At 48.0% G+C, this 14,498-nt stretch overlaps 1 protein-coding gene across 5 annotated transcripts in view; it reads left to right on the top strand.

Moving 5' to 3' along the window:
- The window catches only part of TNC (tenascin C), an 82,069-nt gene that overhangs the window by 57,130 nt on the left and 10,441 nt on the right, over nucleotides 1-14,498 (top strand). For 2 of the 5 annotated variants that reach the window (XM_081150816.1, XM_081150817.1), the window contains exons 16-21: nucleotides 2,378-2,650; nucleotides 4,181-4,453; nucleotides 8,403-8,525; nucleotides 9,586-9,729; nucleotides 11,791-11,910; nucleotides 13,699-13,842. In XM_081150816.1, coding sequence (XP_081006942.1) covers nucleotides 2,378-2,650; nucleotides 4,181-4,453; nucleotides 8,403-8,525; nucleotides 9,586-9,729; nucleotides 11,791-11,910; nucleotides 13,699-13,842 — 1,077 coding nt within the window. The remainder of the gene's footprint in view (nucleotides 1-2,377; nucleotides 2,651-4,180; nucleotides 4,454-8,402; nucleotides 8,526-9,585; nucleotides 9,730-11,790; nucleotides 11,911-13,698; nucleotides 13,843-14,498) is intronic. The other 3 variants (XM_081150819.1, XM_081150820.1, XM_081150818.1) reach the window with 2 other exon arrangements.

Below are 14,498 nucleotides of genomic sequence, written 5' to 3'. Positions count from 1 at the left end.
TCCTAGGGTCTAGGTTGCTATAAATGAGATGGGTTAATAAGTTCAAGTAACTATTGAATTGGAGGCAATGGAGTGTCCTACAAGAGTGAGGATTTGGGGATGAGGCCTGAGTGGTTTCTGATCCTCTCCCATGTATTTTTAGTTTTGTAACCTTGTCTGGTTATATAACTAAAGAAACTGGCCTGAACCCCAATTTCCTTATGTATGAAGAGAGGACACCCACAGGTCCCTCTGGCAGCCGTGTCACAGGAACTAAGTGGATATGATGAACTGTAACTTCCTGGCATCCAGTTGGCATCTTACAGATGCTGGTCCTCTCTGCTTTCTCCCAACACTACGAGGAAAGTGATGCTCTTAAAAATAAGCAGCCAGCCTAGATGGAAACAACAGACCTATGCAATCGGGACTTTGCTGTTGTTTTCAAGAGAATCCTGGACCTGTTTTAATGTGAGATCAAAAAGCGGTTATATTTTCTGTCCGGTTATCTAATGTAAGCTCAACCATTCCGATGGTCTTCAAACGCAGACCATGCCAATTCCTTAGTGGGGCCCAGGGGTGGTGGGCAGGGTAGCTATGACATGGGAATCCCACTGCCCAGGAGGCGAGGAACAGCCGGCCACAGATGCCATCAGGCCCTGACTTGGAGCCTCTTGCAGGACCTGTCACAGAACAGAGGAGAAAAGGAGGCGGGGAAGGCTGCTTTGGGAATCCTAGATCCAGCTACAGCGCTGTCTCAGCTAATCCTTGAAGAGAAAGGACTGCATTTATAAAGAAGCATATTTTAAATAGGGGGAGGGGGGAATGAGCATGAGAGACTACAAATAACAGGCCCTTGGCTGGCTAATTAGCCTGAACGCGCTCCTTTTCATCAGAAAGCGCTGTTTTGATGGCTTGGAGGTGCAGAGAAGCCAGCTCCCAACGTGAGGCGCCGCTTATCTAAGCAAAGCCCAGCGACGGAATTTGAGACTCTTGTCTTCCAGACAAGGCAGCCTGTTTGCACAGTACATGTGATTTCATCTTTGCCTTTGACATAGTTAGGATTCTGGAGAGATCTTTACATGGTTAAAAAAAAATGTCTCAGAATAAACACCAAGTGTTTCAACATAAGTATAGAAAGTCCAAGCCTCAGAAAATTTAAATCTCTGCACAGGGGATGAGGGCATTTATTTACTTGTTCATTCACTCACCAAACACTTCTTTTTAAAACATTTTTCTTTACATCCCGGGTTTAGACTGTGGGCATTAGTGTACAGTCATTTATCTCTTTGAAAGTTTCCATTTAGCTGCAATGAAAACGAAGGCTCTGAACTAGACACAGCTACAGCGGCCTTGGCCGTGGAAGTCCCGTGTCCATGCCCCTTCTGATAAAAAATAAATGCACTCACCATTACTATGTTTTGTTTTGGTAGAGAGGAGGCTTTGGTCCTTTACTAATCCTGCTCATGCCTCAGGACTTGCCAGCACTGGTGAGGCTGACTAATTAGGTGTTGGCTAAGGGTGTGGAAAAAACATTGAACTTGGAGTCTGATGACCTGGATTGGATCTGAGCTTAGCCTCCTAGTAGATGTGTGGCCTTGGGCAAGTCATTGACCTCTCTGTTTCTTTAGATGTGAGGGAGGGGGGAAGTATTGACAGAAACTCAGCTGGTATAAGCTCACTCCTCTTGGGGATCCCAATGTGTGGAAAGACCCCTCGGTACATAGAAGTAAGAGTGCCTGGCATATAGGTATTTGGTGAATGAATGAACAAATGATGATGACAGAACTTACTGAAGATCCAGAAAAATACACATCAAAAGAATTAGCAAATCTTAGTATTCTTCACTGGCCATAACCATCGTTTGTTCGTTTTGGCACATGAAAATTTTTACTTTCTCCCTTTATCTCCCTTGTGGACATGTGTCACTAATTGGCCTAATCAACTTGATTCAAAATGTGAACTAGAAGTGGAATAGAAACATGTGAGTACACCAAAAAGGAAGTGTAAAAAGCTGATTTGCTTCAAAACCCAAGACAAGTGGGAAGTAGAGAAAGGGTCCAAACCCAACACGAAATATCCAAATAGAAGTTCATGGCCATCGGAGTCAGACTCTGCTAAAAACCCTTGCTCTGTCACATACTAGCTATGTGACTCTGGCCAAGTTAATCAGCCTCTTTGAAGCTCAATTTTCTTACCTGTATAATGCAAATAATATCTATCTCATAGGCTGAAGATACCATCATCTAGCTACTGGTAAACTCTTACTAATATCCATTTGCTGAGCATGCAACACATGTACTTGTTGATGGGGTATCTGTCAGTGTTTGTGGAGACTTGTGCTATCCTGGCAGAGTCATTGCTGCTAACCTGAGTTCTTTTCACTCCTCCCTTCTTTCAGAGGCTCTGCCCCTTCTGGAAAACCTAACCATTTCCGACATTAATCCCTACGGGTTCACAGTTTCCTGGATGGCATCGGAGAATGCCTTTGACAGCTTCCTAGTAACGGTGGTGGATTCAGGGAAGCTGCTGGATCCCCAGGAATTCACACTTTCAGGAACCCAGAGGAAGCTGGAGCTTAGAGGCCTCATAACCGGCATTGGCTATGAGGTCATGATCTCTGGCTTCACCCAAGGGCACCAAACCAAGCCCTTGAGGGCTGAGATTGTTACAGGTATTTTGATTCAAGTGAGCCATTTTCTTCCCTTCTGGTTTCTTATCACGTAGCCTCTTTACCGGGTCACCACGGTTTTAACATCTTTTCCACGTTGTCTACTCAATCCATACATGTGGCCTGTTCTTTTACGTCCCCCCACCACGGTCTCCCTTGTCTTATGTCTCTAATGAGCACTCCCCTTCTCCCACCCCAGAAACAAGAAGGTTGAAATGTTTCCACTTGGTGTCCCAAGTCCTTTAGACCATGTCTTATCCGTAGCTCTCGTGCATTTACTTTCCCTTCCCCTGTGTTCATCCTGGCTGGGCCCCAGCTACATTTCAGCCTTCTCAGAAGAAATATACCAATGAGTATATTTCAAAAACTTACTACATTTACCATCTCCAAGTTTCAACTATACCCTGGACAAATTTACCAGGTGGGCTCGTCACTGGAAAACCAATGATCAACTTATTATATTGGTAATCACTAATATCATAGATATTCTTCAACACAGACTAAATCCATAATTTTCTCAAGACTAATAATTCCTAGAGAAATAGAGCATTAACAGCATTAACATTCAGAAATCTGTGTTTCCCAAAGTCTAGAGATTATTAGTTTCATAGAATATTCAAAGTCCTACATGGTAAAGAAGTCCCATGTTCAAATAAGTTTCGGAAACACTGACTTAAACATAGTTTAACAGGACCCTTGACCACAAGGCCGTACAGAGCATCCAGAAGGTGTATGTGTCTCTCCAAGAGGGACTTAGCCAGGCAGTATTTCCCAAGCTTATTGGACAATGGATACCTTTAAGGAAGAAAATCTAACAGGAATAGTTTTCTGTGCGTACACTTTGGGAAATTCAGCTGTAAGTTTGTCTTGACGTTGAGTTTTGTCTAGATCAGGCAATCCAAGATAATACCTTAAGTCCAAAGTATTCAGCACAAGAGGTTCCAAGCCTCAGGTCCACCGTCTTAGCACTTATCTAATGGGAACAAAACGAAGCGAGCAAGTCAGGAGTAGGAGCCTTCTTTAGTAAAACGGCTCCAAGAAAAAAAGCGAAGGATCCTAACATTTATATCATTTTAAAAGCCATTTTGCTCATGATCAAGGGAAATATAATCAGCGGTATCATCACAGGCATCTGTACAGATCGTTAATGCTGGTTTATTTGTCTTTCCAAAAAGAAAAGAGAAAGATCTCACAGAGGATGGGCACTCAGCCACTGGAAGACAGAGAGCAAATGTAAACAAGTAACTGGCTTTGAACTTGTTTAATAACGCAGGGGAGGGGCCACGGCTGAGTCCAGATGTGGATTTATAGACTTGCTTTTAGACAAAACTCACAAACGCGAGCATCCCCCCGGTCTGTAGTGAATGCGCCCGCACCGTCTCTCCCCTCCTAGGCCTGCTAGACTCCTTCACGCTGAACGGTTTTCCTTGCGGTGCGCGGGACCTCTGCGTACTGACATCCCCCGGAGGGGGCGTTGCACGCGCTGATCGATGATGTTTTCTCTCCTCCTCCCGCCACCTTCTCCCCTTCTAGAAGCCGAGCCAGAAGTGGACAACCTTCTGGTTTCAGATGCCACCCCGGACGGTTTCCGTCTGTCCTGGACGGCTGATGAAGGGGTCTTCGACAGTTTTGTTCTCAAAATCAGAGACACCAAAAAGCAGTCTGAGCCGCTGGAAATAACCCTCCTTGCCCCCGAACGTACCAGGGACGTAACAGGCCTCAGCGAGGCCACCGCGTACGAAATCGAACTCTATGGAATAAGCAGAGGAAGGCGGTCCCAGCCAGTCAGTGCCATAGCAACGACAGGTACCGTACAGGGCACAGGAGCAGGGCACGGAGACGGCGCTCCCTGGGGGCCTTGTCCTCGCAGGGCTGTGCGTGCAGACGAGCTCGCCTTCAGACCCTGGCTCTTTCCGTTGCAGACGGGGTGACCTTGCACCATTTGGCTTAGTCTTTCCACAGAAAGGGCATGGGTATGATGCCCTTTAATTAACAGTGTTGTGATGATTGGATGAGGTAATTCATGGGAGGCTCAAAGCAGGACTGGCATATAGCAAGGGCTCAGCAAACTTACATATTCATTATTGTCACCAGTACAGCACCAGCGCTTCATTCCAAAGACTTTTCCTTCTACCTATTATCTCTCATCATTTTTTATCCAGAGGATATACTTCCTCGGTCTTTGGTCAAATGTTCAAACCACACTCCACCTATAAGATTAGTATTTATAACATTTTGTGTGTGAGTGATCTGTACCGGAATCAGGACGGAGAAAAGAGGAAGCGGGCAGGGTCGAGGGCTGCAGCTCAGGAAGCCCGCTGATTGCATTCGATACTCACGGCGACTCGAGAAGTCTAGAAGGGTCTAGAAAGCTCTAGCGGGGCGTGGAAACCCGCTCCATATGAGTTGTTCCAAGGAGAGTGAAGGAAGATGGTTAATAGCCCGACTCTTTATTATAATTATAATAATATGGAAACTGAGATGGCTCCGTAGAAGGCAGAGGAGAGGCCTACACCAGGTGGGCGAATCCCTTCTCAGAACTGAGGGAAGTGGGGAGACGTAGCCTTAGCCAGAGATGGCTGTTCAAAGGGGAACCAGGGAAAGAATTGCAAAACCACAGGGAGGGGTGAAGGGGACCGGAGAACTGCTGTAGCCCGGCCGCTTCTATTTGTGCGCGAAGAGTCTGAGGCCCGGAAAGATCAAGTGAGTTGCCTAAGGTCACACAGCCAGGTTCGGGATAGAGCCCAAACTTATTTTAATACTATTAAATATAATCAGGCTGGATGACAGATAACCAATGAACACACAGGGATGGGCGAAGTCGGTTCGCAGTTGTGAGTACCCGGAACACAGTTTATTCTGGTATTACTGTTTATTAATTATTGCATCATTTACCATACAAACAACTGTAAACCTACTTTTGTCCGCCCTGCACGTCCTTGCCACTCTGACAGGCATAGGGCATTCCACTAGCCCAGATCTTCTCCTTGTCCAGAGGTGGGTTTTTCATGAGAGCGAGTTTCGGGACCTAATGAGCTCCCAGAAGCCACCTGTAGAATTCACAACCAATGTGTGTAGATGTGGAGGAAACGCTGGGATCCAGGCAGCCATTCGGTCAGGGGGAAAAAACCCTGTTTCTTATTAACAGGGACACCCGATCCCCGGGACGTGGGCCCTTGTCTCCTCCCCCCTGTGGCTGCCCATAAAACAACTGCAGATCAGAGGCAGAGCCTGATTTTGACCGTGGTTTATAAACACTGTCTCTCAGAGTTTACTTCTGATCACTGATTTTGTTTCGTGGGTCTTTTTTTCTAGAGGCAAGTTTTTTCCTGCAGTTCTAAAGCCAAAGGAGAATGAATAATCATGATTTTTTTTTTTTTAAGAACAAAAGAAAAGGCAGACCCCACTTTTTTGGAAAGCCCTTTCTTTATTTATTTTCTTTCTCTGGGGCCTTGTAGTTCACAAAGAGAAATTCATGTGTGTGTGTGTTCCTTGCTTATTAATAGATCTCAGAGAGAAACGCGTGCACCTTATTTATGTGACCATTTCCCTACTGATGGATACTTAGGTTATGACTGTTTTGCTCCTTCTGTCTGTCATTTCCTGCATCTGCCATGTCCTCCTTCACCATAGCCTTGCCCCCCCTTTGGAAGGCGCAGAGTTGCCAGGAGCTTCTTTTGCCTCGGGAGCTCAGTGCCAACACACCTCTGGGCACCATCTGGACAGGCCCTAGAACAGACAGAAAACAGTTCACATCCAGCAGCAAAGTAAAATGATTCTGTCTTTCTCTGCTGGATTTTCCTACCCTGTCCCCATTGGGAGCCCCAGGCATGCACCCCTGAGGCCAATGGGGGTAGTCGGTGCCTCTTTTCCCAACTCCCAGAATGTGCCCCCTCCAACTGCACCCCACTTTTCCCAGCCAAACAGCCTCTTAACTCCTCCGCTCAGTTCCAGTTCAGATGCACTTGAAACCACATACCACAGCGTTTCAGTGACCTTGGATCTGGGGCCTGGGTCTACGCATCTGCAGAGACGCTTGGCGATCCTCCCTTCTGGAGGGTCCAGGCCCTTCGTGCAGAAGGAGACATGCTCAAATAGCAAATAGTCTTCCACACTTAGGTAGGTCTGTGGTCCAGAAACATCACACACATCAACCCTGAAATTCTACCACTACCGGGCCATTCAGGAGGGCACGGTGGGTGAGGCTACTGGCTCCGACAGTTTCTCAGATAGGGCAGATAATATTGCCATTTTGCAGATGAGAAAACTGGGATCTGGAGAAGAAAGCTGTGGTCTCAAGATACACCTTCTCAAACGGGCTAGGACCTGCATCAGTGAACTTTGCAGGAGAGCCTTGGAACCTGAGTTTACACTGCTCCCTGGGGTTCGTTTCTCAGCTGGCCTCATTTCAATCTTTCCTGGGGGCTACCTCAAAATCCAAGGTGACCCGTGACAGAAAGGGTCACACGGGAAAGAAAGTAAAGAGGGGGCGATTGTGTTTACTGAATTCTTACTGTATGCCAGATTCTGCGCTAGGGGCTTTATACCCATTATCTCTGCTAATCCTCAAAACATCCCTGAGGGTGGGCACCATATATCACTGGACAGTCGGAGCAATTGAGGCTCAGTGAAGCAAAGGGACCTAGTATTTGGACAATCAAGATATTGCAGGCTCCAGAGCTCTTGTGGTTTCCAAAGATCTCCCAGGAGAGGGCAAAACCCCAGGTGGCCACAGAGTCTGGGGGTGGCTGCAAGGTTGCAAGAGAAAACCGTAGGAGGAGAGAAAAAGATAGAAATGGAGAGAGAACAAAAAACACCCTCTCCAAAATCGTCTGCGGGTTTCAGAACTTAATGATCGATGTGGGCTGGAGAGGGGAAAAGATGAAGTGAGAGTCCCTGGAGAGCTGAAAATTGTTTCCTGAATTCTCTGGTTAAGCATGGTCAGCTAAAGAGGGCAGAAAGCTACGCCAAAAAATACACTGAGAAAAGCCAGAGGACACCGGGTTTGTAGGGGGAAGTATTTATGTAGCAGAAACTGGCCCCTGGGCACAGCTTTCGCCGCAGGTAAACCCAATGTCCATGGGCTGTTTGCTTTGGTGATGGGCCCAAGGTTACTCCCCTGGCTCTGGACCTCCATCCAGTTCTGGGAATGGGTTTGTCGAGGTCAATGTCCATGTGAACATTATTTCCATGATCCTGGGGTTATACTCAGTTCTACTGCCCAGTCCTAGGACCCAGAAAGGTCATATCACAAGTATGTTCATTGGGAAACCGAGCCTCAGTTTACTTCTCTGCCAAATGACTAACCATGCCTTCTTCTCAGGGTTTTCCGAATGAGGGTTCATCCTTACAAAATGCAAAGAACTATACAGTTGTGAAGTCTTGGTATCATTTAATAAAAGGAACTAGAAAGCCAAGTTTTTTAAAATGCTAAAATCCAGAATTAAAGGACAGTGTGTTTCAAGCCGAGGATCCACTTGCCCACACTTCCTTAGACGTCAGCTATGGGGCTAACATTCTCCATGAATGAAACCAAATGGCAGCTCCACATCCCTGGGCCCTGTACCTGAATGGAAGAATGGTTGTTTCTATCAAGTCGTAACTCGGCCACAGATCACCACACTCTCCATCCTAAAGGCTCGGCCCAGACACGGACTAGGGGCTGACTTCGCCTGGATAAGGAATCCAGGAAGAATCTTTCATAATCAGGATAGTTAACTGACTCTGGGTTTCTCCTTTGTTTTCTCCTGGACAGCCATGGGCTCCCCGAAGGAAATCATTTTCTCGGACATCACTGAAAACTCGGCTGCTGTCAGCTGGATGGCACCCGCTGCCCAGGTGGAGAGCTTCCGGATTACCTATGTGCCCACTGCAGGAGGTAGGGGACTTGGGGAGGGAACGGGAGGAGGAGCCTGGAGGGTTTGGGTGGGAAACTGAAGAGACCCTGGTCATTCCTGTCATCCCAGACATCGTGGCCATCCTTATGTCTGAGACCATCTGGACAGACTTTGTTCGTAAAGTGCTGTGAGGTCCTTAGAAGACACTACCTTGTGAGGGTCATTTTATGAAGACCCTTTCCAGCCCTGAAACTGTAAACATCTATGAGAAATAGATCCCCAATATTGCTTTCACACAATGACCTTTTCTCTCTGAGCATGCTCATCTGAAAAGCTGGCCTTGACCTAGATATGTGTGAGGTTTTGCCTTTGGATCTGTCTCTCAATAAAGGGCGAGAAGTTGTGACTTAGTCAAATCGGGAGTTCTAGCGTAGAGCACATGGGCTGTAACAGAGGCCATGGAGGAAACGGTCAAATCTGCCTAAAAGCATCCTGGCAGGTAGTGAGCTCCCTGTTAGCAGAAGTGTGTACAGAGAGAGTACTTGACAACCTCTTCAGAGAGTTTGGCCAGCTGATGTTCAAGCTCCTCGCCAGCCCTGAAATTGTAAGAAATATAAGTTTTGGACTTCTTAATAACTATAAGAGTACAAACTTGACTATGACCATGGTCTTTTCTTAAAGAGTAGAATCTCAGCTAGTAAGGGAGCCTGTCTATCCCTAACCTAAGACAAGGGGTTAAATGTATTAGATATATATCACGTAGTGAGCTTCCCATATTCTCTGTGAGAAAAAGAAGGAAAATTTGCGCAACACGACAGTTCTCTGCTGAACGGAAATTTGCCATTTTTAGCACATTGTGACTTCATGTTTTTTCCTCTCCTGGCTTGGTTTTTGGCCTCTGCCTGGATGGAAAAACACATTATACGAAAAGTAAGACCTCTTCTCTTATGCCAGAGGGTAGGAGCAGATGAGAAGTCAAGAAAATGGCACAGGACGAAGATGTAGTGTCATTTCCAAGTCAGACACGTCCATTCCCGGGGCCACGGGGAGCACGCGTCTGTGATGCTCAGCAGTCCCCGTGTTGCTTTTGCTGTGTTCCAGGGACACCCTCCACGGTCACTGTGGATGGGACCAAGACTCGGACGAGGCTGACGGCACTCTTACCTGGAGCCGAGTACCTTGTCAGCATTGTCGCCATGAAAGGCTTTGAGGAGAGCGACCCCGTGTCAGGAACATTCGCCACAGGTGCGGTCCCACCGTCAGCGTCCCGGCCCGCGACTCAGCAGCTGGGAAAAGCTTTCCATTTAGGACCCTTAGTGGGGAGTGGGCCCGATTCGGAGACCACGCGCCTCATTTCTGGGGCACCCCCAGCCTCTTATGGGCCGGGGAACCTCAATTTCACCCCTAACCTCCCTAGGCCGCCGTTTCCTAGGGCCAAGTGGAAGAAAAAGCTCAGGTTTGGGGGTCTTACTGGCCTGGGTTGAAATCCGGAATCTACCACTTCCAGAAACGTGAGTGGTCAGTTCATTTCTGGAGGCTCTAGTTTCTGTCTCTGTGGAATGGGTACAATTCTGCTTCCTTTGCTGTAAAGATCACATGGAACGATACACGTAAAGCATCTGTTATGTGATGACTGTGCAAAATCAGTCTCCTCCCCTCACCTGCCTGGTACCCAGAAACCATGAGGTCCTTTCAGGCAGGCCCTTCACACAGACCTGTGACGGTGACAGATGCAAAGCAACTGAGCAGCTACTGTGTTCCAGCCCTGTTACTAATCCCTTTGCAGTTAAACCATTAAAATGGCTATTATCATTCCCATTTTACAGAGGAAACGACTGAGCCCCTGGGCCCTATAACTAGTAAACGCTGGAAGCAAATTTGAACTGAGGCCCCTCTCACTGCAAGCTCTGTGTTCTAAAATTCAAGATTACTTTCCTATTATAACCTGATTTGGACAGCACACGGTGAGGAGGGGAAATAATGAATCGCACTGAGGGGAAGGAAGTGGGAAATTTCTCCTCAGGCAGCCCTGTCCTAAACAATTTATCCTGTAATATATGAGCAATTATCAATTTAATCCATTCAAGGATGCCAAGAATGGGCCTCAGAGATTTTTTTTAAATATCCTAATAGTCTCAAAGAGTTTATAATATGCAACTAAAACCTCCCATCTGAACCCAGAGCCCTGTCCACCCTGCCACACAGGCCCTTGCGTCCCCCACAGAGCTTTCATTCATGGATTCTCCACGGCAACACCTGACAAGAGCCGGATGGGTTTCTTCCCAGGCCCCACTGTCCTCGTCAGTTATAGGAGCGTCTGTACAGGCCTGATGAAGCAGTAAGGAACCTGCAGCGGACAGTATGGGTCCCCAAATTACTCTGCCACTCCTGACTGGCAGGCCAGTCATTGCATCTCTTGGGGCTCAGGCACTTCATCAGCAAAACTAGCTCATGACAGCTGCCCTGGGTCCTCTGGGGCTGTCGTCCCGGGATAACTGAGTAGTAAATGGGAACCCAGGAGGAAAATAGTCGTATTTGGTTTGGTTTCTAAAAAAGTGGTGTTGGGTAGCAGCAGGGGTCAGTTAAAGGGCCTGGGCCCTGGGAATATTTATATTTTCTCAGAACATGTCATTTGGAAATCATATCTATGACTCCAAATATGAATAGTCTATTCATAACACCCCATAGCACACATCAAATACACTGTCTAGCTCATCTTTACAGCAGCCACCCTTTGACAACTGGAGAAAGTGAGGTTTGGAGAAGGGAAATGACGCAGGCCACACAGACCCTAGACAGAGAGGCCACGGTAGAACCCAGACCTCCGAGCTCCAGAGCCCGGGTCCATATCATCTCCAAGCCACCTAACCAGGGCTCTTGCTCAAAGCCCAGGAAAGCCTCTGGCAGCCTTCACTCCAAAAGTTTGTCTGTTTTTGTAAATTCTCTCCCCTGGGAAAGTGATAGGAACTATGATGCTAACCCTGTCATGTGTTCACCCTTTTCCATTTTATATAGCATCTTTCCACCTGTAACATCATGTGACAATCAGAACAGCACTGAGGGTGCAGCCAGGCAGAATTGTTACTCCCATTTTACAGATGGGGAAAGAGAGCCCCAGGGTAACCTGGCCAGCAAGGGAAGAAGTCATGATTCAAACCCAGGTCACCCTGGCTAAATCTTCTGGGCAGCTGACACTGTGTCCCAAACCAGGAGTCCAGGAGCAGGGTAGACAGCGGAGCAGCTGTGGGCTGAGATCCTACCCCATGTCTGCCTATCTCTCCAACACATGACCCTCTTTCTGTGCAGCTCTGGACAGCCCATCCAGCCTGGTGACAGCCAACATCACCGACTCAGAAGCCTTGGCCATGTGGCAGCCGGCCATCGCCCCCGTGGACAGTTATGTCATCTCCTACACAGGGGAGAGAGGTGAGGCTGGGTCTAAGGCCCTTCCCGCTCTGAGGAATGTCTGTCTGTCCTGCTGTAAATTTTCCCGCTCTCCCTTCTCCGGCCATGTTTGGTAAAGCATGACAAAAATGCACAGGGAGGCAGGAAAGGCCAGCAATGTCCTGTGGCTCTCGACTGGCACCTCAGACCAGGGGCTGGGGCTGGGTACGTGGGTGGGTGTGGAAGGGCCTGGTCAGGGGCAGGCACGGAGGCCCTGCCATCTCCCTCTGCTAATTGTCCAGAGAAAGAGCTTCCGAATTGTAGTTTTGTCACGGGAATCCGCAGGCCACTTAAAGAAAAACCTAAGGGCCCATCCGCAGCCTGGCCGTGCTTCCCCAGCCGGCCCTCCTCCTGCGAGGGCCTCCACCCGTGGCCGTGAGCCACCCTCCCTAGGAAGCAGCTGTCATCTCTTACAGGGAAGGAGTCCAGAACCTAAAACCTTAAACAGGCTACTTCAGGTGACGCTGGGGAGCCTGGGCTTCTCAGAGGCCACAGAGGAGGCCAGTGGTAGCAAACCTGACTGAGAAATCAGAAGACAGCATTCTTCGTCTTTGCGAGCATCTTTGCTAATTTACTCAGTTGGCAAAGTAAACACTTGTTTGGGACTCCAGCCGACAACAGCCAGCAGAGCATTAAACTCAAATCCAAACAAAAGAGGGGAGGGAAGAGCAGGTCCTTTCCAATGAATGAACCATACTTTCGTAATGAGCGCCTCTAGGAAAAAATGTTAGTATTTTTTTAGAGCGTGTGCGAGTTTTATATCTGATGGCTCAGTATTGTTTTACTTTCAGTGACAGTAGGAGAAGGCACCGTAATCTGTGGCCTCTGAACATCTTAACTCAGACCCTGCAACCGCCTAAGAGAGTTCTCTGCAAGGACAGAGCCTGGCGGGGAGCAGGGGGAGAGGGAGAGGTGTTTGCATTTATTCTTTAATTCATAAATATTCTCTATGCATGAACTCTTCCAAGTCCAAGAAGATGGTGTTGTCTCGCCTAAAATATATCTGGAAAATTCTCATGACCCCCAGCTCACCTTCCTTCTGCTTTGGTGCCTCAGAAAGGGCGTGGTCAAGGCGATGGAGTGAGAGGTTCATAGGTGATGTGGTAGGGTGACCAACTCGTCCCAATTTGCCTGGGACTTTCCCAGTTTTAGCACTGAAAGTTCCCACACCCTAGGAAGCCCCTCAGACCCTGGCAGCCAGGGTGGTCGGTCCCCAGTGACTGGAAATGAACACACCTGGGCACTGGTGTTTAGTTTCCACCATTAGACCTGACACGGTGGGTCTCAGAGGCAGTGACCAGGCTCTGGTATGTCTGCCGCCCGATTTGTGACGTCCCCCCAGCCTATTGGTTTGACAACATTTGGCAAATTATAAAAGGACATGTAAGTAAGTAAAAAGGAGAGGAATAAGCCATGGACAGATTAAATGTGGGCAGCCTGAGGCTCGAAGAGGTTGCCTGCATCTCCCCTCTGGCTGGTTCTGGAGCCTCAGCTGCACCATCTGGAAACTTCTCCTGACCCTCAGTTCCCCTTCCTTCTGATTTGGTGCCTGGAAAAATTCAGTCTCCGTAGGATGAATCTTTTGTATATGAGGTGAGCGCTCAAGAGAGGGAAAGGGGTGTGAGTCATTTCAGAAATCAAACCTGCGTTTCTGCAGGGTCACTGAGAGGGTGTGTATGTGTTAGAAGAAGTGTGTGCACCGTTGGCCAAGCCTGCTGACGGCTCAGACCAGGAGAGGTAACTGCCTCGGTTTGTGTGTTTCCTGTTCAGTGCCAGAAATTACACGAACGGTGTCCGGGAACACGGTGGAGTATGTGCTGACCAACCTGGAGCCGGCCACCGAATACACGCTGAGGGTCTTCGCAGAGAAAGGGCCTCAGAAGAGCTCAACCATCAGTACCAAGTTCACAACAGGTACGGAGACACCAAGAGCTGGAAGATGCCCACCCACAGCCCCCTCTTAAACAGTCGCTCTCTCCAGCTTCCTTCCTAAGTCAGATCCTTGCAACGTGATGACATCAGCACCAGCTAAATTCACCAGTGCCCATTCGACCAGGACCTGGAGAAACACACCATTTCCTTGTGAACCAAAATGACCTGTTCCCCCCATGGAATAGAAAATAATTTTAGAAGAAGAGCTTTTAAGTGGAAAACCAGTCCCCACTGGCCCTAAATCCAGTGTTTAATGATCTGTGTTCTAGGCAGGGAAATATTGTTAAGGGAAGGATTTTTCAGGCAACTTTTCCTAGGTGTCCCTTGGGCTTTTATACAATGAGATCTTTTTACAAACTGTAGCAAGCAGGGAAATGGAGAGTGTGTCCTCTCAGTAGGGGTGAGCACCGATACCAGCATCCATCTGTCCTCTTGTTTAGGAACAAGGGACATCAGTAAATATGTTCACAGCTGTGTCTTTCTCTCCCAGTCCAACCGAGGCCATTCAAGGCCATGTTGGGCTCAGGAAAACGTGGCCCCTAGAATGAGCTGAACCCCAGAGCATGTATGTTTTTGGAGATTGTATGGCTTGACCTCCTTATTTATAGATGGGGGAGGTTCCATTCAGGGACTCGGAG

This window comes from Miniopterus schreibersii, assembly GCF_964146895.1.
Source record: "Miniopterus schreibersii genome assembly, chromosome: 11".
NCBI classification, from domain to species: domain Eukaryota; kingdom Metazoa; phylum Chordata; class Mammalia; order Chiroptera; family Miniopteridae; genus Miniopterus; species Miniopterus schreibersii.
Note: the sequence above shows the minus strand (reverse complement) of the source record. Positions and strands in the feature narration are given on the sequence as shown.